Source organism: Mugil cephalus, chromosome 6, assembly GCF_022458985.1.
Source record: "Mugil cephalus isolate CIBA_MC_2020 chromosome 6, CIBA_Mcephalus_1.1, whole genome shotgun sequence".
Lineage (NCBI taxonomy): Eukaryota > Metazoa > Chordata > Actinopteri > Mugiliformes > Mugilidae > Mugil > Mugil cephalus.
This window is the reverse complement of record NC_061775.1, coordinates 24304267-24331517: the sequence shown is the minus strand read 5'-3', so window position 1 is coordinate 24331517 and position 27251 is coordinate 24304267. Positions and strand designations below refer to the sequence as shown.

Sequence of the window (27251 nt, the reverse complement as noted above, 5' to 3'; positions counted from 1 at the left end):
ATGTTTGTTTTATTCCTTTATGTTCAAGATTAATTCTATTAGTTTCCCACTTGTGTTTAGTTCATGTTTGTGTTTCATTTGGTCTAATCAAGCCGGTATTTAAGTCCTGTTGTGCATCATTGTTCATTGTCATTTTGTTGAGTTTAACTTTGTTGATGTAAAGTTGTTAAGTTATATTTCATCCAACCTCATGCATAAAACCCACTGTTTCAACCCAGAACATTCATCTTTTTGTTGCCCTACTGCTTGGTCCCCCACTGGTTCTTTTTAAAACAAATTAAACAGAATATATTCTTTCGTTTGAACTTGACAAGCTGGCCAGAAACTAATAAATGCAACATTTTAGATGCTGAAAGGTTTTTCATTGGAACAGGCTTGTATAGGATTGAAAGCATGAAATAACTTCCAAGGGTAGACTTTGCTTATTAGCACTGACTCGTTCTTGCCTCATTAAAGTTGTCTTTTGATGTTGAACATATGAAACTGAATGCAGCCATAAGACTGACTGGAATGCAATGATTTTTTTTTATTTAGTTTTGCTTATTATGTTGAGGATTGTTGGCTTCATTTAGAATGAATTTGTTGGGTAACTTCCAATGTTTTCTTGCAACATTAATGTTGGGTTTTGATCCAAAATTATCCAGATTCACTCAGTGGTTTCAGTAAAATTGTGTTTCCAGTGTATTTTCTTCTAACATTGCATCTATTGTGTTCTTACTCAAGCCTCTAATATTCAGCGCGTTGCTATAATGTCTCTATCATTACTGAGGTACCACATTCCTCAGGATGATGTTCTATTTACCTCCTCTCAGTTTCTAGTTGCAGCACAACAGCATCTGACTTATGAGCAGAGAGTGTGATTTGCTGGTTGCCATGACAGTGGGTTTAGTGCCACCAAACTCCTCATGATGGCTAAGCTGCCATCACATTGCAGTAGTCACAGTAGCACGGAGACGCCACAAGATGGTGGTGTTTTCCAGGAAGTTGACACTGATTTTAACTTCTACTGGCTGATATTCAGCATATCAGTCAAAAATTGACAGAGTCTTTGGTTTTTGAGTCAAGGTTCTGATAAGCAAGCTACTACGTGCCTTATCGGAATGAAGCAATGATCAAACGAATGATTCCCTCCAGTGAAAAACAAAAATGTCATGTCTCTGGCACAAATTGGAATGCAACCAAAGATTTTTTCTCTTTTATTGCAGCATTTCTTCCTGCTTATATTAAAATATAATTGCAGGCTTAAAGAAAACTCTTCAGAGGCCAATAAGTTTTGATGATTAACTAAGTTAGCTGTAGTCAGGCGAGGCCAAGATGGTGGGGCCCTGAGCCATCATTCCTGAATATGCAACTTAGATGCTGATCCTGAAACATTTATCATTAGAACATAACTGATTGATTAACAACTTGCAAGCTGACTAGAAAGTAGCGAATGTTTCTCAGGAGATCAAGCTTCATTTTCTTTTGCCATTTTGCTTTGCTCCTTGTTAACATGTGTAGGCCTGCAAGCGTCCTTAGCTTAGCTTTGCTTGTTAACTTCAGGGTAATCATTTGCTTTCTACCTTTGCTAAAGAACATTTCTGTAGAATATATTGGACATATTAAACACATTTGGATAAATGGGATAATATTTCATTTGAAACATACATCCCTATAATGTCTTATAAATTCATTCAGATCGTCACTGGAGATTATGGTGGAGTGGAGGTCCTGGGAGCCATAATCCTCCAGCCAGCTCTGAATACATGCGCAAAGAAAAGCAGAAAGCAGTCTTTGCTCTCCCTTTATGCCGTATGTCATATTTGTGTTAATGTGCTTCCAAAACAAAAAGCCTGAGTGAAACACTTCAGGTCAGTAATAAGGTTAATGGAAATAGTAAAATCATCTGGGGTCCATTTGTATTTCTCTCCAACTATGGCTGAATCACATATAACCTGTAATTTAATATTTTAAGAAAATTGAAAAAAAGATCTGTATGAATCTCTTCCGTCCTCTAGTGGTGACATTAATGATGGCATCAAGTCCAGCGTTCCCTCCAAAGAAATGCTGTACATCAAGATGCAAATAATGGCTCGGAACAGCGGCGTCTTTGCATTAGGGGACACCAGAGGGCGCTGCTGTGTAGGGCTGGATTATAACCTTTTATAAGTTTACCTGTGTAAGTTAGTAATAAATTCAACTTTTTCCCTAATTAAATGTCGCAGTTTTCATTTGATGAACGCAATTTTCTCTGAAGACACTTTTTTTGTGTGTTGTGTGTGAATAGTTCGTTGTTCCTGATGCTGCGTCTCTGTTTCCGCTCGATGGGGGACCCTGGTCTGTAGTGTTGTGGACTTGTAAACTGCTGCACGTGAATGCAAGTGTACAGAGCACACTTCAGTTTGGATAGTTGGGCCTGAAGCTCAGGGCCCCAGGGTGCTTATCATTGGGTGATTGGAAGCAAGGGGCGGCCACTGCACAGGTCTCACTACCTCAGCTAAAGTGTGTATTGTAACATACTGGTAGCTATTAACGTTTCATTCATTCATTACATGATGAATCGAGTTGATTACCTGGCTAGTGAAAGATTTAGGTCTTTACCACTTGAGCAAAAATTAGAGATAAAACGTGTGGGACCACATCGACCGGAGAATTTAATTTAATTTCTCAGAAGTAAAAAGACAAAACTAAGTCATTCCACCCGGAGAGGTTTAAGGATATGGAAATGAAACTGATAATGTAGTTTATGGGGTCAGCTCCCTCTGGCCTGGATCAGATTGGGCCCTTGGTCTACCTAATCAGTCTCTGCGTTGTGTATTTTTTATTCCTTGGCTGAGGTGGAAGACAGAGGGAATAACCAGGCGAGGAGACAGGATCTGGGTTGCTCGGTTTTCGCTTTACAAAACAAGAACATGTCACACTGCAATAAAACCTCTAGCATAATCCCCTCCAGTAACCAGTAGGTAACAGGTGCGTGCCAGGGTAATCGAAAGAGTATGTGTGGTTGTAAATGAGCGAGTGAGTGAGGCTCTTTGTGTGTGCGTGCACGCCCACATGACAGCACCATAATATGAAAAGAAGCAACACATTTCTGTTCTGCTCCCCCCCTAGTGGAGAGATGTAGCTCTCACTGCTTACCTTAGCACAAAACATCAGATTGTGACCTAAAATGGCCGCAACCAACAAAGAAGAAGGCCATTGACAGTACCAGAACAAAACAGCAAGGTAGCGCCCCCTGGAGGCTCCTTGGATAAGTTATCCATATTGTTTGATTTATAGTGGAATTTGTGTAGTGTGTATGAATGTGTGTGGGAGATACAACCTTATGGAGCTGTCCACCTGTTTGTGGTGCTGAAATGGCTGTTTGGCTGTGGCATATCGTGTGTGTTTAGTTTGCATTGATTGTTGTATGTATTGCCTGTGCGCCTTTCACATTATGAGCCGTGCATTGTGTTTTTGTTGTTGTCACATAAGAGTATTTGATATGGGGAGATCTAGAACACTGGCATTTAGTGGTGATGGCCGTCAGACTGGCATTGTTTGTGTGGTCGTATCATTCAGCTAACATTTTTGTTTTCGGGTGCAATTTTGAAGCTAACTAATTGTTACTGCCAGCAGTGATGAGGACTTTACTTTCTTATACAAACAAAAATCCGTCCTTGTTTGTACCTTTGAGGCACAAGCTCTGTGTGCCTCAAAGGTACACACACGCTGCAGGTACCAAGTGCAAGTTCACAGGGAAATCGTGGACTGGATTTTCAGGGCTGGAATGGAATGGATTGGATAAGGACGCACTGAAGGGAAACGGGCAGGTTTATGATCATATTTAAGTTGTCATATATTATTATCTATATAAAGTCGTATTCTGGCCACTTTATATTGAATTTGTTGTAATAAATAAATAAGTTTAGGGGGGCTTAAGAATATTTTAGGGAGGCTTCAGCCCCCCTAAAATAGGCCTAACAAAGCCATTGGTGACGGTTGTTACACAATTTTCATGGTCTGGGTGGGAAACCACTGCCACACTTTTGTAATCCACACACTGTATAACCTAGGTGGATATTTTTAGCCGGTGCAGTTGTGCATCACTACAGTAAGAGCCTCCATACATCAAGCACAGTGAATCCCTACGGGAGGTCCAAAGGTATTTGGAGCTTCTACCTATCAGCTGTGTTCAGAATCAATCAATTCAAATATTTCTTTAGGCTTATTGTAAAGGAGAAACCCGTTCCCAAAGGTTATAGGTTATCAGGTGTTAATTAATTAATTAATTTAATTTAATTAAAATCTAAATATTTCGAAAGTCAAATTTGAAGCCAAATGCACTCCCTTTGATTGTACACAGCAAGGTTTGAATTTGGAAAAAACATATTAATATTGGTAGTCAAGGTATATGGTTAGATTTAACTTGATAGGGTTGCTGCTCATCAACACTTCACACAGCCGTGTCATTTTGAAAGGGTATGTGGCAAGAATAGATTAAATATTACATATTGACCAGTTAATGTTGTTTTTGGAAAGGAGTTTCCATTGATTCTGCCCTAATGGACAAATGGAATCATGTCATGGGCAGCTGTTGAAATAAAATTAAAAAAAAAAAAACAAAACAAAGGTATACTGTTTACAATAACTAACAAATAGTAACATGTAGAAAATATTGTACCACACATTACACGCAGAATAGTACACCTGCAAATGCGAGTACAGCTGACTGAACTAACTGTCAAAACTAATGTTAACTTGTTAGTATTTTACATTTAGACGAGTAAATAAGGTACAATAGCAGCAATAATGAGAAAAAGAACATATTGTATTACGAAGACAATGAAGCAGTATTGAGAAATTAAGGAAAATCCCAGTTGCTCAACAGCTTTTGATTCATTGTTTCCCAACTGAAGTCAGATGCGGTATTATTTGTTTACTAACCCTTCTGGCTGCTGTTCCTACGTTTACGAGAACATCCGACATAAAAGTGAGCGTGTATTTCTGTAAAACAGTTACATTTTAACAACCAAAGACAAAAAAGAGTATTGGACATTTTTAGAGTAACACCAATTCCTTCTTCCCATTTTACACTTGAAAGCCAGATCACATTTGAACCATAAAAATGCTTTACTTCTTCTTTTTTTCTTTTTATTTCTTATTTACTCAAGACAAGAGGACCCTGGACTGAAATTTAAAGCATTTTGTTTGCCCTATTGATTCCTGCAAATGATTACCAAGAAAGAAAAACAAAAAAGCAAAACAAATAAACCTTTTAAAGGCATTGCACGACATTTAAAATGTTCTGGAAAATAAGTTTATATTTTTGTTTAGTTGCTTTTCCGAATTTATTGAGCACCCATGTGTCTTAGTCATACTGTATACTGTGCTAATGTTATCAAAAAACTGGATTTTGTTAAGGATCTTGTGTGTGATATAAGGTGTTGTGTGTGGGCACTTCTGTTGACAGTAAGCCCTGATTATATTTGGAGGCTGGAACATACTTGCGTAAATCATTGAGCAACATTGAGCACTGTAAAATGCACAGCTCATCCCTTGTATAATAGCAGTTTGGTCTTCAGTTTGGACTCTTTGGTTTGGTGATTGAGGGCAATGAAGATAAAATGCATACAATAATCAAAAGCTGTGCTCTACTTTTGTGGTTGCATACGTTGACCTTTGTGAAAAGCCAAGGTAAGATCCAAATCATTTCATGTTAACATTTAAAGATTTGCTCCATGTTGGCGTTGAGATAAACACACAAAATTGGATGTTTGTTGCTGTCCCACAGATTGTGCTCTTCAACAGTTTTTAGATGACCCAAGCTTGTATGATTCCAATTTTGACACCACTGGTCTTCAGGCCAGCTACCCTGGTGGAAAACAAGTAAGAGTGGGCTGCAATGTTGGTTACAGTGGCTTTTACAAGCTGATTTGTGTCGAAGGAAAGTGGCAGTCTAGAGGCAGTAGATGTCAACGTAAGTTACTTTCTTTAACTGCTTATAAAGGCTACAAACGTATGTCATTCTGTATCAGTGTATGTTTTCTAAATTACCAAGAAGCTTATTGAATGTACTGCAGATTCTCATACATTCACTATTATATATTATTTACTCACATTCTCCCTTGTTTGTGTTTTAAGCAAAATCATGTGGTCACCCCGGTGATGCAGAGTTTGCAGATTTTCAACTCCAGAAAGGAGACGATTTTGTGTTTGGATCACAAGTTCTATACACCTGCTACCCTGGGTATGAAAAATATATTTATGTTATGCGTTATGTATGTATTTTTAGTAAATTTGGCTTCACTTATTGATAGTTTACCTTAAACTTGTTTCAGTTATCAAATGGTCAGTCGGACGAACATTCGCCGTTGCATGGCTGACGGCTGGGATGGAAACCTTCCAGTCTGTGAAGGCAAGAGCTGAAATGAAGGATCTTGTTCCTTCAGTACCTGACACGAAATGGGAATGTCACATCACCTCATGTTTGCTTGTTTGCAATTTACTGTAAATACCTACCTGCCTAAGTTTATTTTTTGGTCTTCCTGTTAATTTTTCATGGTGATTTTTCTTCCAGCCCAACTGTGTCCAGTGATTCATGTGGCCGATAATGTTCAAGTGTATGGGGATACAGAAGAAGCAACCTACGGCAAAGTAGTACGATTTAGCTGCAAGTCCAGCACTGAAATCCTGAAAGGGGCACCAGAGATTTTTTGTAATGAAAACAGCGAATGGAATGAAGAACCTCCTACATGCAAAGGTACTGTACTGCTGTCTACTTTCAGAAAAGGCTTCACTCGGCAACTAATCAGGAACAAACTATCTAACTGGTGACTATGCTGTTACACCATAACAACCAGTACAAATCATTATAACCTGTACTTATTTCAGATGTTAACTTCCACAAACTGACCAAATCTTTAGTATTTATTTATTTTTTGTTTGTTTTTGCATTTACTCGCCATTTGCTCTTATTTAAGTACAACTCTAAACGTGCAGTACGAAACTGTAACAGAAGTGATAAGGTCTCTTGAATACTCTCTGACTTGCGGATTGTAATGCTAAAAATGTGGCCTTCTTACTAACATGAAAAGATCAATGCCACCTTCACCTTTTCATATATTACATTTTTTTGATGAATCTTTATTGTCTACGAGAACATAATGAAATTTTGCAAAGACCTCAGGCTTAAAAGGCACACACATATGAACAGACATTTACATAGCACTTATGAAAAATACGAAGACACTTATGAAGAAAGAAAATGTAAATAGTGTAATAATGTACATAAAGTGCAGCTTAGTGCAAGTCCAGGCTATGAAATGTTGTGAGTGTGTATTTGTGAGGGGTGCATGTGCATGTCTGGAGGGGGGAGGGTGGAACCTAACCTATGACTGTTGAATATGTTGGAATACAGACATAGTTGTCCTCGCTTTTTTTTTGATATTGTGATTTTCTTTTAACAGAGATAACATGTGGAAGACCTGCTATTTTAAATGGCTTTGTGAGGGGAAATATCGAAGAGTACAGAGAACATCAAGTCCTGGACTATGGGTGTAATGCTCAATATAAGCGTTCTGAAGAAAGATCTACAAAATGCGTAAAAGTAGGATCAAGAGCAGAGTGGAGCCCCACACCTTTGTGTGAATGTGAGTATAACCTGAGAAATGAATACACTGGACATGACACCATGACTAGTAAAAAGTGATGACGCACTCTATATGTCATGGTACTGAAGTCTGCCTTGTTAGAGCAAACTGACAGATAATATGACTTTATTTTCCACTGTAGACGCAACGTGCAAAGTGAAAGTGCCACCACTGGTAGGAACGCGATATGAACCATCTGGCAAAAGTGTTTTTTCTCCTGGTGACAGAGTGAGAGTTATTTGTGGAGAGAAATACTTCATTTTCAACCGTCAGACGGCCTCAGCAGAGATTCTTTGTAACGACATGGGATCCTGGGAGCATAGACCACTATGTGAAGGTACAAGTCGACATGAACTTTAGTATCAGTTAATGTGGTTATTGTTCTTTGCTGTGGGTTTCATTATCAACCTGTGGTGATAATTATTATTCTTTCATTACAGAGATCACATGCAGCCGTCCCGACAGCCAACTTTTAGATTACTGGGGTGGAGGTTGGTATCTTAAAAGAGCGGGTGACACTGCAACTTATAGGTGTATATCAGGCTACAAGAGCACGAATGGAGATGATCGGGCCACATGTGCCAGAGATGGATGGACACCAAACCCACTTTGTCAAGGTATTGTGCCCTTAACCTTGTGTTGTATTTCTTTACTGATGTTATGTCTTTAATAAAGGAAGGAGACATTTTCTATTGGTCACATTTTACCCCAATGATTTCTTCCCATCAAAATATCCAGGAAGTATGAGATGTAAAACCAGAGATAAATCAGGAGCTAAGACTTCTGTCACTTCAGGATACAGTTAATCCATCCCGTTCTCCAATGCAGTCCTTTAGACAAAATCATAATACATACATCATCACACTCACATATGCTTCATGATCTACAAGGTAACTTCATGTTCCCACTCCACTTTTACACTGGGGTGTTGTCACTATTATTGTAAAGCATAATATGGAGAAACAAGTTGAAAACTATAGAAATGTTTTACTTTAAAATCTGGATCTAGTTCATCAGCTGCAATGTGAAGAAATAAACTGCACAGAATAACTACATTAGATATCATTTTTATTTTATTTTTCAGAGATAACATGCATGACACAGGATCACCCAAATGCTATCATTGGTGGAATAATTAAGCCAGTATACAAGTACAATGATCAGGTCAGGTATATCTGCAAGAATGATCATACCCGATATTTTACTCTAACCTGCACGGACAAAGGATTGTGGAGGGGATCTGTTCACTGTCCAGGTAAGAAAATACATTAAACAACACATCAAAAAAGATGAATACAATTCTTTCTAACTCCCAACGTTGATATTGTTATTAAGGGTGTCCAAACCAGTAAGGCTTGATAACACATTCAAGAAGTGATAAAAAAATTAAAATAATTTCCTGACAAAAGTTTTGTCTTAGGTTATCATTATTGTTATTATGGTTGTTATTAGTTTAGATTCAGTAAAACCAAAGCTAATTAAAGCCAAACTAAGACTAAACTTAAAGTTATTAACATTTAGACTCATGTGGCCAGCACCCTTTTCTCTGCTGTGGTCTGCTGGGGGAACAGCATTGCAACATTGCATTGCAATATCAGAATTACAATTCAAATAAGAGGATGCTCACCTCTACGTTTGTTCAAAAAAACAGAAGAACAATGACTTCAAAAATCTTGAGCAAAACTATAAAACAATAAAATTATTTATTTTAGTTTGGCCTTTAGAAGAATGTTCATGTCTGATGACACAAATCTACTCCCACACAGAGAGGAGCAAGTGAGCCATGTGTCTGTTTTTATAACTTCTCTCTCACTATTATATTTTTTCTAGACATTGGCTGCTCAAAACCTGTCATTAAAGATGTGGACATTATTGAAAATGACAGGAGGGAGCGTTTCAGTCATGGTGAGCGTGTTGCATGCAGGTGCAATCACGGTGCTAGAGAATCTTTTACTGTTACCTGTGATCAAGGTAAATGGACGGGGATTAAAAGCTGTTCAGGTAAGAGCAAACAATAACAACAAACAATCTGATGGTTCATGGGACGGTCATGAGTGTGGTGAAATTTAGATTATGTAATTGCTATAGCTATATCTGCTAGGAAGCATTGAATACCAAATTACATTACACAATCTATTTATTACTTGTGACTATTAGTTTAGACCAGATACGGTATCTCTGTAGCCACACTACAAGTACACTACAATCTTTGTTGCTGTCATTGTAATTACAAAAATTTTTTTGTTTAACCTCTTTCTGCTTTTATTTATAACTCAGGTTGTGGAGAACTTTCTGTTGAGCATGGATTTGGGGTTCATCCAAATGCAACAGTGCCATTAGCGTACTACACCTGTGATGAGGGTTACAAGCTTTTCACCAAAGGCTGGTGGGCTGAAGCCAAATGTAATGATGGTGAATGGTCTAAACTTGACCAATGCATTGGTAATTAATCTTTATTATCTCTTAGCAATATATTTTACCTGTTTGTACCTTATTGTTCCATCCTGTGCTAATTTCCATCCATAGTCCTCACATTAAAAGACCAACAGACCACAAATAGTAGTTAATGCAATACTGTATGTAGAGGGAACAAACTGTTGGAAGCAGTGACACAATAAATTGCAATGGAATTTAATAAATAAATAAGGGGCTACAGTAGAGACTTTTAATAGAGAGCTAATTAACATTTAGCAAAGGTTCAGGTAGCTGACAATTAAAATAATCTTCAATGTAAGTGTGATTGTTACCAGTATAAACTAAACTGGTCACATTAAGTCCCAATAACAATGTCAACTATAGTTCCATTGAGCTGTGCCGCTCCTTCTCTGCTTCTTATATTGAGCATCATTTAGAAAGGATAAATTTGTATTTAATGCAGTTTTTTTTCCTCACAGTATATGAACTTAATTGTAATTGTATCCACTCTAGAGCAAAGCCAATGTGGAGAAGAACCCGTGATTCCTAATGGGAAGGCAACACGTCGAGAGACCAGACAAGGACCTGTCCAAACTTTACAGATCGATTGTGATGCTGGATACTTGGCTTCAATCGCTCAGTTAAGGTGTCAAGAAGGACAGTGGAATTTAGAATTACCCCCTGAAGAAATCTGCAAACGTGAGTCAGTTTTAGTTTTATTTAATCAGATGTACAATATTACTAAAAAGAATAAAATTTTAATACACATTGCCATCTCTTGCAGGTAATGCTGATCTCTGTGGTCCCCCTCCTAAAGTTGAGAATGCTGTTGTTTCGACGCCATATCAGAAGGAATACTTGTCTACCTCCCAAGTAACTTATCAGTGCCGTGATCAGCATAGGATCCAGGGAGAAGACACAATTAGATGCAGAGACGGAGAATGGGAGAGGAAGAACATTAAGTGTATCCGTATGTACATAACACAAGAAAGAAAAAAAAAAGTAATATTCAGACAAAAGTTTATGCACATGGTACATGGATATGTTCTTATTACTTCAAAGACAATTAAAACACAATTTCATTATATCCAAGAAGCAACATAATGAGTTTAGGAAATTATCCCCACGTAATACTCCTGCTGTCAATCACGATTACCACCCTGTGGCTTCTGTGTGGCGTATGGACTGTATGTAGTTCTATTTAAAGAAACACAACAATTAAATGTATCACCAAGGCAAAATAAATAAGGACTACACAAGTTAATATCAAAGAAAATGATTTGACAAGATTGTCCCTTGTTCTTTCAGCATTCTGTGGGAAGCTTAAAGACAAGATGAAAACAATGACTTTCTCAAAAAGTAAAGAAAGGTATGCGACTGGAGACGTCATCAATTATCGGTGCGTCGTACCTGAGCCAATAGCTCGAGGCACTGCAACATGTGAGAATGGCACATGGATTAAAACAGTGGAATGTAAAGGTAAGGAGAACCTGTAATATATATATATATATATATATATATGCAATAGTGGTATTGATGAATAATCTATTTTTCTTTTTTCCTTCAGTGAAACCATGTCCGACTCCTAATAATATTAATGGTGGCCGGCATGCCATCATTAAGGGTAAAGGCTATGTTTATGGAACAGCTGTGAAATACACATGCAATGAAGGGTATGTGACTCTAGAGGGATTTGTAGAAACTTGACACACTGGTCACACAGCTGATATAAGAATTACGGACACACCACGTGTTATTTAAAACATGTGGTATTGTAACACTGTGTTATTACCAACTGGTTTTCTTTACAGGTATCGAATGGAGGGTCAGCACACTTTGAAGTGTACGCTGGATGGTTGGGACAATATCGAGCCACGTTGTGAAAGTGAGTCTCAGCAGAAGGGTAGTTTTGCTCAATGTTCAGTCTATTTCTATCATTGTTCATTACTCCGCACAGAAGGTGCTTTATTTGTGTAAATGCAGCCACAGATTTAAACCATCACTGATTTACAAAGCGTTCCATTACTCATAGCTTTACATGAAATTGTCCAAGTTGAATCGCTCCTACAAGATTCTACTGAAGGGTCAAACTTCACCACCACATCCAAAACTGTCCACCAGTCTATCAGCTCAGGGTTTTGTCAGGTGATGCAGGACAGCAGGAGATGAAGCAGGAGCTCAAACAAAAAACTATATTTAATGGCAACAAAATCTAGCAAAGCGTTACAGTGATGGCAGGTAAAATCCAGATATGAAGCGAAGAATCCATGAGGGGACAAGAATGTGATAGGATGACAAACAACACAACAGTGAACAAATGGAAAGGCAGGGCTATATAGACACAGGTGGGCAGAGGAGTGACGAGACACAGGTCAAATCAATCAGGGTGCAGCACACAAGGAGAAACCAATGAAGCAATCAAAAGGGGAAAACACAGGGAGTAAGAACTTTACGAAATAAAACAGGAAACTAAATACAGAACCATGACTGTTTGTTCGTGAGTGTTTTGAATTAATTTTAAGTCTAAACGGTTTCCGGTGGTTTAGGTTTATGATATCAAAGAACCGCTACTTGTTTATTAATATTGTTGGACCAAAATATATGCTTGATTGTGGTCTACAAATGAATCCTCTTTTTTTCTTTTTTCAGGAGTCACGTGTCAAGTTGGTTCAGTAACCCCTGGTTTTGCGGCACCACCGGCAGGTGAAACGGTGACAGCTGGAGAGAGCTTGGTGTTCAGCTGCAGAGATAACTATGACCTGGAAGGAGATGGAGAAGTCGAATGTTTAGGAACTGGAGAGTGGAGTGGCCCCTTTCCAACCTGCTCTAGTATGTTCACTCCTTTAAATTTATTTGGTGTGCCATTTTCATTTGCATATTTCAATTTAGCCAAGTGATTTCGATATTAATGATCCACTGAACTCATTCTTGGAATTTCTGGAATATTAAAAGAATTTCAGACTTTTTCCCTAAAACATCTTCATATATTCCAATATGCAGTTACTGGTGTTTGGCCACATGGAAGCACAAAACTGCCATGAACACAAAAACAGTGACTATATATGCTTAAGTTCATATGGTTTACTTGGTTATAAAATGTTGTTCAGCTACTACAGAGCAAAAATATTCAGCACTAAGCTAAAGTTGCTGTGTCTCACCACACCAGCGTTCATTCTTTTTTGGTTCTGCTCAAGTCTCTATTAAACTCCAAAGTAACAAAACTAAAAGCGACACTTTTACTGTATTTATCTGTTGGATTCAGTCATTTCAGACTCTTTTTTTTTTAAATGAAACTTCTGTGTTGTTAAAACTTTTAAATCTTATCTCCAACTACTTACTGGGACCTGCACATGGATTTACATCACTTTATGGTACATCAGATTTAAAATGTTATAGTTTATTTGGTGAACTTTTTAATAAAACAGATTCTCTTCTTCAAAACAGAGAAATGCCAAGTCCAGAATGTGCCATCCACTGTAAACTACACCCCACGAGTACCAACCCTAAGTAAAGGAGAAACATTAACATTTTCTTGCAAAAATCAACAACACGTGATTCAAGGGAGTTCAACTGCTGAATGTTTGGAAAATGGAGAGTGGAGTAAAACTTTTCCGAGTTGTGGAGGTAAGTCTATTCCTGTCTTTTTATATCTTATCACTGAAAATGATGGCGTGAAGATCGAAGGCAACGGTGGCGAGGAAAACACGAAGAAACCTCGAGCAGAATAGAAAGTCTTCCATTTGCATTCAGTTTTAAGATCACAACACATGACTGCAGCAGTTTATCACAAGTAAACGTTACTCATGGTGATGATGTGATAACTGCAATATAATAATTTGTGAACCTTAACTCTCTTTGTCCCACTTTCTTGTAGCTTCTTCACATTGTGGAAGACCACCCTCTCTGGAAGGTGGAGACACAGAGGAAGCTACTCGAGATCAGTACAACCGGTACGACAGGGTTAAATACATTTGTCAACGTTTCTACACTATGGAGGGTGGGCCTTACAAAACCTGCATCAATGGTGAATGGACCGGAGACATTAGATGCCTCAGTAAGTTACAGTTCTCTTTGTATTTTTCATATTGTACTCCAGCTATTATTATTACCAATTTTAATTTGTACTTCAGAAAAGTCATAATGTAAGGGAGCATAAAACACAAGATCCTCCCAGAGAATGTGGAAGTGAAGTGTAGTAAAGCTTTAAAATTAGTGAAACAGCCATTTGGTGGATGTTAGAAGTTGGGTAATTAAATGTCTCAGCTTAAAAAATACAGGCTTCTGTTTCCTGTCTAATGAGTTACATGAAGAAGAAAAACGTACATTACATTTTGGGAAATTACTTAAGAAATGATTTCCTTTAGGTAATTGATTTGAGCTCTGAAAAAAAGGATGATTTAAGTATGTTTTCTTAAGAATTATAAATCCTAAAACCGTTATTAACACTTTCACGTTTAGCCGCTCCACTATGCTCATTTTAACCCTTGTCTAATTTCATGCATCGCTTATTCCTGTCTGTAAAGGGTCTTTAAGTTCTGGAGAAGTGCTATACAAATAAAATGTATTATATGTAAATATATATATACACATACGTGTATATCACAGAAGAAAATCCTATGACAACATGATGAATAGCAGAGCCTGTGTAGCATCGGACGACTTGACAGAGGACAAAGGGAAGGACATTGTTAATTGAACTGGGTAAAACTGATTACAAAATAAAACAGGAAACACCATAAAACCAAACAAAGTCATGCAAAAAGTTCAAATTCAACCGTGACAATCTGCCTGTTGTCTCTTGCAGAACCCTGCACGGTGGATCAAGACGCCATGACCAGGCATAATATTAGATTCAAGTATTCATATCAAGATAAGCTGTATTCAACCCACAATGATGAAATTGAGTTTACGTGTTCCAGCGGAAGACATGTTGGTAGAGTGGGAATGCGTCAGAGGTGTCTTCATGGTGTTATTGAGCTGCCCACTTGCGAGTGAAACTTTTTTTGTCAGCTGAATGTCATAGACATGTTTAACGAATTAGTCAAGCTTTGTACTGCGCTGCTGTGTACTTGAAATAAAAGAACATATATTCACTCTGTTCAGTCTGTTTTATGCCTGTTTGAATAAAGTCTCAAAGGTAAGGTAGGACAAAAGACATAAACCTTAATGCAAGTATTCAAATTTAATAATGTTTTGTTTTGGATTTCACATTGAACATGGAGTTTCTTCAAATGCTCTTAATTTACAGTGGCACTGTTTGGGCCACTCAGGGCCACTCAGGACCCTGAGCTGCTTGATGATGATGTTTTCTTTGTGGGCATTTTACGAAAGAGCTGTACTTTCAGAATAAAGCAGGCATTTGTTACTCACCAACATCAATGAAAAGATGAAAATAACAAATCTTAAGATGCAAATCTTTTTTGTTGAGAGCTATTTTCAGTTACGGATTTCATTTACTAATGATTGTTTATGATGGCAGGATGGTGTATGTGAGACTGACTCTATAAACTAAACCCAATTGCTTTTAATACTTTTCAGACTACAATGCAGAACATTATGACCATCTTCCTAATAGTAGGTCTGTAGTGTATTGTATAAGGAGGTAGATCATCCAGGCCTCGTGATGTTCTTCACTTTTTATTTATATATTTTAAAATTTTCCAAAAAAGTGTTTTTGTCTATGTGCCGGAGTCAGGCAGCATCCTACTGGAGATGACTGCTGCCATCAGGGAGTGTCATTGCTATGAGGTGCAGGTGTCTGGTCTGGTCTAGGTGGGGGCTACATGTCAAAGTACCACATGAATGAATGCCAGGTCCAAAAGTTTCCCAGCAGAACACTGAACTGTCACAAGAAGGGTCCGGTCATAATGTTATGCCTGATCGGTTTACAAAACAGTCACAACCTTTTCTGAAAATACAACTTGCAAGATTTTACTTAAACTATGAACTGTCTCTGTCATTACATATGAACATTTACAAACATGTGGGGACCTCCTGGCCTGGAGGTTTTGTCTAAAGTAGTCCGTCCACATTGTCCTCCAACATAGAAACATGTCTATGGAAGGGTTTAAATTAGAATACAAAGAGTTAATGTCTTCAAACTATCTGTCTGAGAACAATTTCCTTAACAGGCCTTTATGATCTGAAGGGATAGTAAACAATGAATCACGTGCCGTAACACACACTCCCACTGGGAAGTCCACGTTAGGAGTCCATAAGCTCAGTGAGGACTAGAGCTGGGAACGACACACTTGGGATTCTCCACAACGAACAACAACATGAAGACCATGAAGCTGTCTTTAACCTTTCTATTCCTCCAGCTGTGGGGGTGTGTGGACGTTTCTTTGTCTTTGACTGGTAAGACTTGACTCATGTCTTATGATTTAGGTTTGAGTGTAGACTGCCATCGGTTTTCCATGTTTGTCGTGTTTCATTATTACTTATGAATCGTGCATACCATAGGAGATGAAACACAACACATTCAGTTTCTTAGCTGTATAAAGAATTTTATAACCTCATGTTAATTAGGTAAAATAATGCCTTTAACATTAATCAGCTCAATCGTGTTTGGGCACAGCTGGTTTACATAGTCCATTCCAGCGGAGAACATTTGATGTGGAACCTCGTGAGTTTGAATGTTCTCAGGTCTTAAATAGCTTTAAAGATTAATATCTGACATATAGTTAAGCATCTAAAATAGTCATCAGCTACTACGCTACAAGCTGTACAATCTGAATATTTAATGTATTTCTGTTTGTACTTAATTGAACTTATACAGATGTAGAATAAGGGGTGGGTGCTAGCTGCACACAAAACAACTGTTAGTGTCAGAGTTTATTTTCATACAACCATGTTTTTCGTTCTTAGCATGTTCAACTCTCCCAGAAGTTCGTCACGCTCGTGTGTCAGAAGAAAGCAAAAAAACTGAATACCAGGAAGGAGACGTCATCGATTTCCCTTGTGAACTTGGTTATAGGTCAGATCAAACCTCAAAGTATGTATGCACAAGAGCAGGCTGGCAGATGGCCCTTCAAGGAATGTGCTACTGTGAGTTGAATGGCTTTATGAAAGACCGATTATTGGGGTTGTGATTTGAGTGCAGACGCATTAAAATAGACCATTTACCAACCACTTCATCCACTGATAGAATTCAGGCCAAGATACGAGATTCAAGTGCATTTCACTGCGCAGGTCTGCGTGGTGACCACAGTAAGGTTAAACCCTGACTAGTTTTGTCATATACTGTACATACAATAGCAAAAACTTGGACTTTAGTGTCCAGATCCCTTGAAGATATAGATAAGCTATCAAGCTCAATGATAATGGCTGAAAAAACTGTACTACCATTATGTGAATCATATAGACCGCTAACCTTGCGGGTCATAAAGTCATCCTCGACACCAATCAACAAGCAGAACCATTTGGATCTAATAATGCTGGCTTATACTTCTCTTTCACTTACATATTTAGGGAGAATTATTATCCTACATTTAACTATTTTACTATACATGTTCGGTGTCTTATTTCCACTTCTGTTCTTATGTCTCAATGTATGTTAGCATGCTCAGTGACCCCTGATGTCCCACATGGATACGTAACAGAAGAGACCAGAAAAGCTGACTATGAAGTAGGAGACATGATCGATTTCGCTTGTGAGGCTGGTTATTCTTCAGGTTGGACCATCAAATACGTTTGTTCCAGTCAGGGCTGGTTGCGGGTCCGCCAGGGATCGTGTCACCGTGAGTTCAATGGCTTTCACCTTCCATCTGCCATTTTGGATTTTCAACTTGTTTTCAGCCACTGTTTGGTTGACAAAGATTGTGGTTTAGGTCAAAAGAGACCCTTCAACGTGGAACACACATCACAAACTTCTCCGACATGGTGACTAGGCCCATCCCACACATGTTTACACAATCACAGGATGAGTAATAGCTGCGTAGACCATATTATGTCCTATTATGTCTTATGTTTTCAGACAATGCACATGGGTGCAATGAACTGCACCTGATGAGTTTTTTTTCCAATCTTCATATCAGCATACATGTGCACCCTCTGGCTTTGGCTGATGAAACTTGTGTATTTTAACATCCAAATGTTGCCCTGTTAAGCTTTTTCTGTATTTGTCATGTTTTCAGTTTCAGCTTCGGGCTGTGACGCCTATCCTGCCAATGACAATGTCACAGTGAAGGGTTTACTAGGAAATGGTAATCCCGTACCTCCTGATCACATCCTCACATTCAGCTGTGATGACCCTGGGAAACATCTAGAGGGAAGTTCAGTGCTGATATGCGGTAAAGACGGACAGTGGGATAATCCTTTCCCCTCTTGCAAAGGTGAAGATCAATATGTTAAGAGTCCATGTCAAAGTCAACTTTATTGTCCATTATACATATACAGGATTGAAATTACATTCCTCAAAGGCCTACGGTGAATACAAAAGATGACTTAAAGAGGAGATAAACGGGAGACAATATATGTGTGTAAATAGTTACTTCACACTGAAATCATTTTACTTGTTGCTGGACAACACCACCTCAGGTACTCAACCCAAGTTAATAGCTATTACCAGATCTTTTTACATCATACAGGTCCGTTGCTCAACAGGCAGGAGCAATGTTCAGAAAAACAAAGAGGTCACCAAACCCCCCACTAAAAGGCGGACGCCGGCAGCCAAGACGGGCTGCTACGCATCGCAGACGAGGAGCGTACGACCCAACCACAGGTTGGAGATCAACGCTGAAGCCAATGCGACTGACGCCAGCGGCACGAACCCCGCACAGACGGTCAGAAACTGAAGCAGGACAAAGCAGCAGCAGTCACGGAGACGAGAGGGAGCCGATGGAGATACGGTGTGACACCTGTACATAAGAGCAGCGAGACGAAGCGAGGCAGCTACCGGCATTCACCTGTGACCACTCTAGCATTAAACTACTGATGGTTAGAGCCACTTGAGCCAGCGCAACGAGAGAGGATACGCACCAGACAATGACACCACACGGAGCCGGAGCCGGAGCCGGAGCCGGAGCCAGACCAACAGCCCCTCTGTTGCAGCCACACAAGACGTCCCGGAAATTACCCCAGCGGAAGACGAACAAAGGAGGCGGAGGAGGGGCCGCTCTTTTATTTGCGACCACCCATAGTAATTGGCCCCTGGCCACGCCCAGCCACATAATTCCATGCTACATTCATATATATATATATATAAAAGTATAGCCTATATATACAAAGTATACTATAAAGAAAAGAGAAGAAATGCATGACGATATACACTGCAAATTATTTGGTTCTCACCAAGACAAAAAAAAACTTAGATTTAGAAGTGCAAGTTAATTTGTCTTGTTTTAGGAGTTAATTTCTTATTTCATGTGTTTAACTTGCTTATTTCTAGATTTAATGACCTTAATGTAAGAAATCTTGTCTTTGTTTGTTTATATATGTATATATGTTTATAGTGTTTTATCTTGTTTGGCAGTTTACATAAAGTGGCTGGTGCAGCCGCTGAGTTGAATAGTGCAAAAACGGATGGAATGAAAATACAATATACAGTGTAAATATAGAAATATAGATGCCACTGATGAAATGTAAGGAAAGTAAAGTGCAGAGAGTTGGGGGAAGGGGGTCAGAGTCCTTAGTGTGAGTTAGGGATCAGCACGGGGAGAGGGGGCAGAGCAGGTACGAAGTTCAGTTTCCTGACAGCCTACTGGATAAAGCTGTCCTTGAGTCTGCTGGTTCTTGCCCGCAAAAGAAATGTGTTGACAAAGTAAAGGCAGTTCACCAGTTTATGTTTTGTTTTTTTAGCTATGTTCTAACCCTAACCCTAACCAGCACATATGGCTTCTGAATCTTCAGCAGTGTTTATCAGCTAGTCTCTAACTTTGTCTGCACGACACGTACCCAGCAGAGCTTTTACTGTGCAGTTGGTTTGCGTGACATTTATTGGCATTACATGACAATCCATCTTCCCAGGCTTGAAGCTATGCTCTTTCGGCTTAGCCTGAGTCCAGGCTCTGTGCAGTCCTCAGGTGGTTGGGGAGACTGTTCCACTCAGAGGAGGAAGCTTCCTGCAGGTTGAAGGGTATGTGGGGAGGATTGTGGGGCGATGAATTCTTGTAGGCAGGGTGCTCGTGCCCATTGAGGCATTTGTTGTTGAGCAGCAGAATGCTATAATCAATCTGGAATGAGACAAGGATGGGGCTTATGTGATCATGTTTACGGACTCTCATCAGGACCTCGGAAGCACTATATTGGATGTATTGCAGCATCTTGATGTAGTTGCCATGAATTCTGGTGAAGATTTCATTGCCGTAGTCAAGTCTCAAGGAGATAAAGGCATGGTCGAGTTTTTCAGCACCTGACAGGGTGGAATTAGGTCTTGCACAGGTGCTTAATATGGTCATGGAAAGTCAAATGAGGGTCAAACCGAACTCACAGAGGAGAGGGGGGTGATCAGGCCATCGAAGGAAATTTGGGATATGAGTGAAGACTGCACCTGGTGTGGGGTGCCAATGAATCTTTTGAAAGAGCCAAGATAGTTCTGTGTAACAGCTGAAACACAAACACAAAATACGGGTTGGGTTTTTTAGGTTTTAATGCTCACAACTTCAGCCAATGTAAATTACTCCAACAGAAACAGCCAGACTGTAAACGAAACTAAAGCTGCAGCAAATCTCAGTCTGTCTGAGCTGGACAGTGTTTTTTCTTTTTTTGTTGTTGTTGTTGTTTTTGGTTTTTCAGATGGATAACTTTGTTTTGTATTTTACAGAGAACACCTGTAAAGCTGCAGCGATGCATCCTCACCTCTATGTAGCTGGGTTACCACCAACAAATGGAGAAATGAAAGCTGGACACAAATTACACTTTCAATGCAGCAATGATTATAAACTGGATGGACCTAAAGAAATTGAGTGTTTGCAAACTGGGCAGTGGAATTCCCCCTTCCCAACTTGTTCTGGTAAGTTCACGTGTATGGGAGTGCAATTCCGTATGCAATGCAAGAACAGACAGGAAACCAAGGAAGAACTTTACGAAATATCTACTGGAGAGTGGAGTGGCCCCTTTCCAACCTGCTCTAGTATGTTCACTCCTTTAAATTTATTTGGTGTGCCATTTTCATTTGCATATTTCAATTTAGCCAAGTGATTTCGATATTAATGATCCACTGAACTCATTCTTGGAATTGCTGGAATATTTAAAGAATTTCAGACTTTTCCCCTAAAACATCTTCATATATTCCAATATGCAGTTACTGGTTTTTGGCCACGTGGAAGCCCAAAACTGCCATGAACACAAAAACAGTGACTATATATGCTTAAGTTGATATGGTTTACTTGGTTATAAAATGTTGTTCAGCTACTACAGAGCAAAAATATTCGGCACTAAGCTGAAGTTGCTGTGTCTCACCACACCAGCCTTCATTCTTTTTTGGTTCTGCTCAAGTCTCTATTAAACTCCAAAATAACAAAACTAAAAGCAACACTTTTACTGTGTTTATCTGTTGGATTCAGTCATTTCAGACTTTTTTTTTTAAATGAAACTTCTGTGTTGTTAAAACTTTTAAATCTTATCTCCAACTACTTACTGTGACCTGCACGTGGATTTACATCACTTTATGGTACATCAGATTTAAAATGTTATAGTTTATTTGGTGAACTTTTTAATAAAACAGATTCTCTTCTTCAAAACAGAGAAATGCCGAGTCCAGAATGTGCCATCCACTGTAAACTACACCCCACAAGTACAAACACTAAGTAAAGGAGAAACATTAACATTTTCTTGCAAAAAGTCACTGAAAATGTGAAGATCGAGGGCAATGGTGGCGAGGAAAAACTCTTTTAACAGGAAGAAACGTCGAGCAGAATAAAAAGTCTTCCATTTGCATTCAGTTTTAAGATCACAACACATGACTGCAGCAGTTTATCACAAGTAAACATGTACTCATGATGATGATGTAATAACTGCAATATAATAATTTGTGAACCTTAACTCTCTTTGTCCCACTTTCTTGTAGCTTCTTCATATTGTGGAAGACCACCCTCTCTGGAAGGTGGAGACACAGAGGAAGCTACTCGAGATCAGTACAACCGGAACAACAGGGTTAAATACATTTGTCAAAGTTTCTACACTATGGAGGGTGGGCCTTACAAAACCTGCATCAATGGTGAATGGACTGGAGACATTAGATGCCTCAGTAAGTTACAGTTCTCTTTGTATTTTTCATATTGTACTCCACAGTTTTAATTTGTACTTTAGAAGGTGTCATAATGTAAGGGAGCATAAAAAAAGGTCCTTCCAGAGAATCTAAGCTCCTGTACTTTATTCATTATATGACAGAGACAGCCGATCAATATGTTTATAAGTAACGTAGCAAACCATTGAAATTATGTCTAAATTAGAGAAACAGCCACTTGGTGGATGTTAGAAGCTTGGTAATTAAATATCTCAGCTTAAAAAATACAGGCTTCTGTTTCCTGTCTAATGAGTTATAGAAAAAAGATAAGCGTACATTACATGTTGAGAAATGACTGGATTTATTTTAGGTTATTGATTTGAGCTGAAAAAAAAGTATAATAAGCATCTTTTCTTAAGAATTATAAATCGCAACAGCAGCATACTGTATACACAATTCAACAAGAAAAGAGATTACAAAATAAAACAGGAAACACCAGAAAACCAAACAAAGTCATGCAAAAAGTTCAAATTCAACACCATGACAATCTGCCTGTTGTCTCTTGCAGAACCCTGCACGTTGGATCAAGACGCCATGACCAGGCATGATATTAGATTGAAGTATACACATCAAAATAAGCTGTATTCAACCCACAATGATGTAATTGAGTTTGTGTGTACCAGGGGAAGACATGTTGGTGGAGTGGGAATGCGTCAGAGGTGTCTAAATGGTGTTATTGAGCTGCCCACTTGTTATTGAGTAAAGCTTTTTTTGTCAGCTGAATGTCATAGACATGTTTGACAAGAGTGAGGAATTAGTCCAGCTTTGTACTGCGCTGCTGTTTAATTGAAATAAAAGAACATATATTCTCTCTGTTCAGTCTGTTTTTTCACCATTTGAATAAAGTCTTAAAGTTAATGTTTGTATGTTAAATGACACTGGACAAAAGAAATAAACATGTATAAAGATTTTAAAACTATAATGTTTTGTTTTGGATTTGACATTGGACATGGAGTTTCTTCATATCCTCTTAATTTACAGTGGCCCTGTGTAGTTTAAGCAAAAGTGCCTCCTTACCAGCATAAAAACTAAAGCTGTCCAGAAATGCTACATTGTATCCACACCAAATATAAATATACTCTTTCCATTTGCAAAAAAAAAAGGGGGTACTAGAAGATGTGCTCCAATTATTGGGGAGCCATACTGCTCTTAAAGGCACTGGAAAACAGACTCCGATCGATTGCCATTATAAAGGGGATGACAGGAATTTTGTCGTCCACTTTGTGTGTGTTGTGGACTTGCAGAATTCTTACAGAGGTAAGGAAAACTGTGGGAGGAGTTACGGGTCATTGGAGGAGTTTCTACAAGTCCATACCTTTGTCCTTGTATAACAGAAATGAGAGTTGTGTCTTTATTTTCGGCACTAATTAAATCATGTTTCAGATGTTGATTAATGCTGCCATTTGTCTCCGGGCCTGTTTCTGACTGTAGACTGGATCTCTAGGAGGAATCAAATGTTTTGCAGATAATGATGTGGCTTTGTTGACTTTATCAGAGTGTGACGTTGTGTGTGAGCTAGGAGCGTTTGTAGTCAGTGTGAAGTGGCCAGGATGAGGTTCAGCATCTTCAAGTATGAGGCGATGGTGCTCTGATAGAACAAAAGTGGGTTTCTCTTTCTTCGTTTCTCCTGAAAGGATTATGATGATACACAATAAATCAGTCAAGACCTTGTTCAGTCCATTGTAATGAACTTGAGGCACCAAAAAAGAGAGAAACCTTGTGGGTGGTTGGTTGATGTAATGGCACTGACCTCTTGTCAGTAAAAGTTTCAGTTAACTGGAAATGACATGAGCTGGATGAAAAAAATATAAATGATTAACAGGAGAAAAAGGTAAACAAGATGTGTGTTAATCGTATGTGCAGGTGAAGGGAGGGTTTTTTGGGGGGAGGTGTTCCTGAGACCGTTTCTCTTGCATATGTGTTTATTTCTGTTTGCATGACTGTGAGACAACACATACTCTGGTCAATAACCTGGATCTTCATTATGAGAATCTCTTACCTTCTTTGGCTTTTTATCTCATGGGTAGACGTGAAGAAATCTTCGCAGCAGAATGGTAAGAAAGTCAGATTAGTCATTTCTGTTTAATTGGTTTTGCAAAGTTGGATTAAAAGGAAGCAGTGCACATAATTCAATTCAATTTAATTTGTGTTACGTCAGTAACAAAACAAACATCTGCCATAGATACATACATCTGAGTAAAATGTACATGTAGAATATGACGATGAAACATATACAAGACATAGTTCGTGATGTTACGGTATGTAGTTCCATGTAAAGTAACACAACAATTAAATGCAAAATAAAAGGACTACATTAGTTAATTTCAGAAAATGATTTGACGCCCCAACGGTATTAAAACTACCCCACCGAATGAATTTACATGGCTTGTGATAACTGCACTCCCAAACCTTAACTCTCTTTGTCTGACTTTCTTGTAGTTCCTTCACATTGTGGAAGACCACCCTCTCTGGCAGATGGAGACACGGTGCAAACTACTCAAGAACGGTACAACCAGTACAACAGGGTTGAATACGTTTGTCAAAGTAACTACATTATGGTGGGTGGGCCTTACAAAATCTGCATTGATGGTGAATGGGCTGGAGTGATTAGATGCCTCGGTAAGTTACAGTTCCCTTTGTATTTTTCATATTGTACAGTTTTAATTTGTACTTCAGAAGTATCTGACACAATGAATGTAGGAATGATTTAATTATCCTGTAAGAGGAGAGAGTGATCTGCTGATTCCTGTCAGTAATTGTCTTTGGCATTTTGAATCAATTGAAGGCTTTTTAAAGAGCTTTTTTTTTGACATCTCATTACACTATCATAGCAGGGTAGTTATTAGTTTAGATTCAGTAAAACCAAAGCTAATTAAAGCCAAACGAAGACCAAACTTAAAGTTATTAACATTTAGACTCATGTGGCCAGCACCCTTTTCTCTGCTGTGGTCTGCTGGGGGAACAGCATTGCAGCCAGTGACACCAACAGACTGAATAAACTGATCAGGAAGGCTGGCTCTGTCATTGGCTGCACACAGGACACTTTGAAGTGATGGTGGAGAGGAGGACACTTAACGAACCATTATCAGTCATGGATAACCCTGACCACCCTCTCCACCAAATATCAGACAGACAACTCTGTTGCCTCAAAGAACGATCTTTGGCCTTTGGAAGAATGTTCATGTCTACAGTACTGTACTGTTTCTAAAGTGTTGAATGTTTAGAAAATGGAGAGGGGAGCAACCACTTTCCAAGTTGTGGAGGTTAGTCTATTCCTGTCTTTTCACATGTTATCATTGAAAATGATGGCATGAAGAGAGAAGGCAACGGTGGTGAAAAGATCTCTCTTAACAGGAAGAAACCTCGAGCAGAATGAAAAGTCTTACATTTGCATTATTAGTTTAAGTTCGTTTAAGATCACAACACATGACTGCAGCAGTTTATCACAAGTAAACATGTACTCATGGTGATGATGTGATAACTGCAATATAATAATTCGTGAACCTTAACTCTCATTGTCCCACTTTCTTGTAGCTCCTTCATATTGTGGAAGACCACCCCCTCTGGAAGGTGGAGACACAGGGGAAGCTACTCGAGATCAGTACAACCACAATGACAGGGTTCAATACATTTGTCAACGTTACTACACTATGGAGGGTGGGCCTCACAAAACCTGCAACAATGGTGAATGGACTGGAGACATTAGATGCCTCAGTAAGTTACAGATCTCTTTATATTTTTCATATTGTACTCCACAGTTTTAATTTGTACTTTAGAAGGTGTCATAATGTAAGGGAGCATAAAAAAAGGTCCTTCCAGAGAATCTTAGCTCCTGTACTTTATTCATTATATGACAGAGACAGCCGATGAATATGTTTATAAGTAAAATGTAGCAAACCATTGAAATTATGTCTAAATTAGAGAAACAGCTACTTGGTGGATGTTAGAAGCTTGGTAATTAAATATCTCAGCTTAAAAAAAAAATGCTTCTGTTTCCTGTCTAATGAGTTATAGAAAAAAGATAAGCATACATTACATGTTGAGAAATGACTGGATTTATTTTAGGTTATTGATTTGAGCTGAAAAAAAAAGTATAATAAGCATCTTTTCTTAAGAATTATAAATCACAACAGCAGCATACTGTATACACAATTAAACAAGAAAAGAGATTACAAAATAAAACAGGAAACACCATAAAACCAAATAAAGTCAAACAAAAAGTTCAAATTCAACACCATGACAATCTGCCTGTTGTCTCTTGCAGAACCCTGCACGGTGGATCAAGACGCCATGACCAGGCATAATATTAGATTCAGGTTTTCATATCAAAATAAGCTGTATCTCACCCACAATGATGAAATTGAGTTTGTGTGTACCAGGGGAAGACATGTTGGTAGAGTGGGAATGCGTCAGAGGTGTCTTCATGGTGTTATTGAGCTGCCCACTTGTTATTGAGTAAAGCTTTTTTTTGTCAGCTGAATGTCATAGACATGTTTGACAAGAGTGAAGAATTAGTCCAGCTTTGTACTGCGCTGCTGTGTAATTGAAATAAAAGAACATATATTCTCTCTGTTCAGTCTGTTTTTTCACCATTTGAATAAAGTCTTAAAGTTAATGTTTGTATGTTAAATGACACTGGGCAAAAGAAATAAACATGTATTCAGATTTTAAAACTATAATGTTTTGTTTTGGATTTGACATTGGACATGGAGTTTCTTCATATCCTCTTAATTTACAGTGGCCCTGTGTAGTTTAAGCAAAAGTGCCTCCTTACCAGCATAAAAACTAAAGCTGTCCAGAAATGCTACATTGTATCCACACCAAATATAAATATACTCTTTCCATTTGCAAAAAAAAAGGGGGGTACTAGAAGATGTGCTCCAATTATCGGGGAGCCATACTGCTCTTAAAGGCACTGGAAAACAGACTCCGATTGATTGACATTATAAAGGGGATGACAGGAATTTTGTTGTCCACTTTGTGTGTGTTGTGGACTTGCA

At 38.6% G+C, this 27251-nt stretch overlaps 1 protein-coding gene across 1 annotated transcript; it reads left to right on the top strand.

The window, feature by feature from the left end:
- The first annotated feature begins 5483 nt into the window (after positions 1–5483).
- Positions 5484–26821, top strand: LOC125009196 (complement factor H-like). The gene is made up of 34 exons (XM_047586924.1): positions 5484–5655; positions 5753–5938; positions 6103–6208; positions 6300–6376; positions 6539–6721; positions 7428–7610; positions 7753–7947; positions 8051–8227; positions 8695–8865; positions 9441–9611; positions 9888–10052; positions 10539–10724; positions 10810–10995; positions 11334–11504; positions 11593–11698; positions 11837–11910; positions 12675–12854; positions 13470–13649; positions 13900–14079; positions 14830–15018; positions 16893–17072; positions 17585–17764; positions 18161–18358; positions 18630–18747; positions 18983–19164; positions 20788–20976; positions 22033–22212; positions 22760–22942; positions 23233–23256; positions 23496–23508; positions 24121–24305; positions 24691–24870; positions 25786–25965; positions 26516–26821. The coding sequence occupies exons 1-34, from the start codon at positions 5586–5588 to the stop codon at positions 26704–26706; spliced, it is 5319 nt and encodes a 1772-aa protein (XP_047442880.1). The 5' UTR covers positions 5484–5585; the 3' UTR covers positions 26707–26821.
- The last annotated feature ends 430 nt before the right edge of the window (positions 26822–27251 follow it).

Excerpts from the sequence above, each read along its gene's own strand:
- LOC125009196 (XM_047586924.1), top strand. The coding sequence starts at position 5,586 with ATGCATACAATAATCAAAAGCTGTGCTCTACTTTTGTGGTTGCATACG. Across the intron at positions 22,943-23,232 it reads TGTTATTGAGCTGCCCACTT|TGGCCCTGTGTAGTTTAAGC; the intron begins GTTATTGAGTAA and ends CTTAATTTACAG. Across the intron at positions 24,306-24,690 it reads GAAATCTTCGCAGCAGAATG|TTCCTTCACATTGTGGAAGA; the intron begins GTAAGAAAGTCA and ends ACTTTCTTGTAG.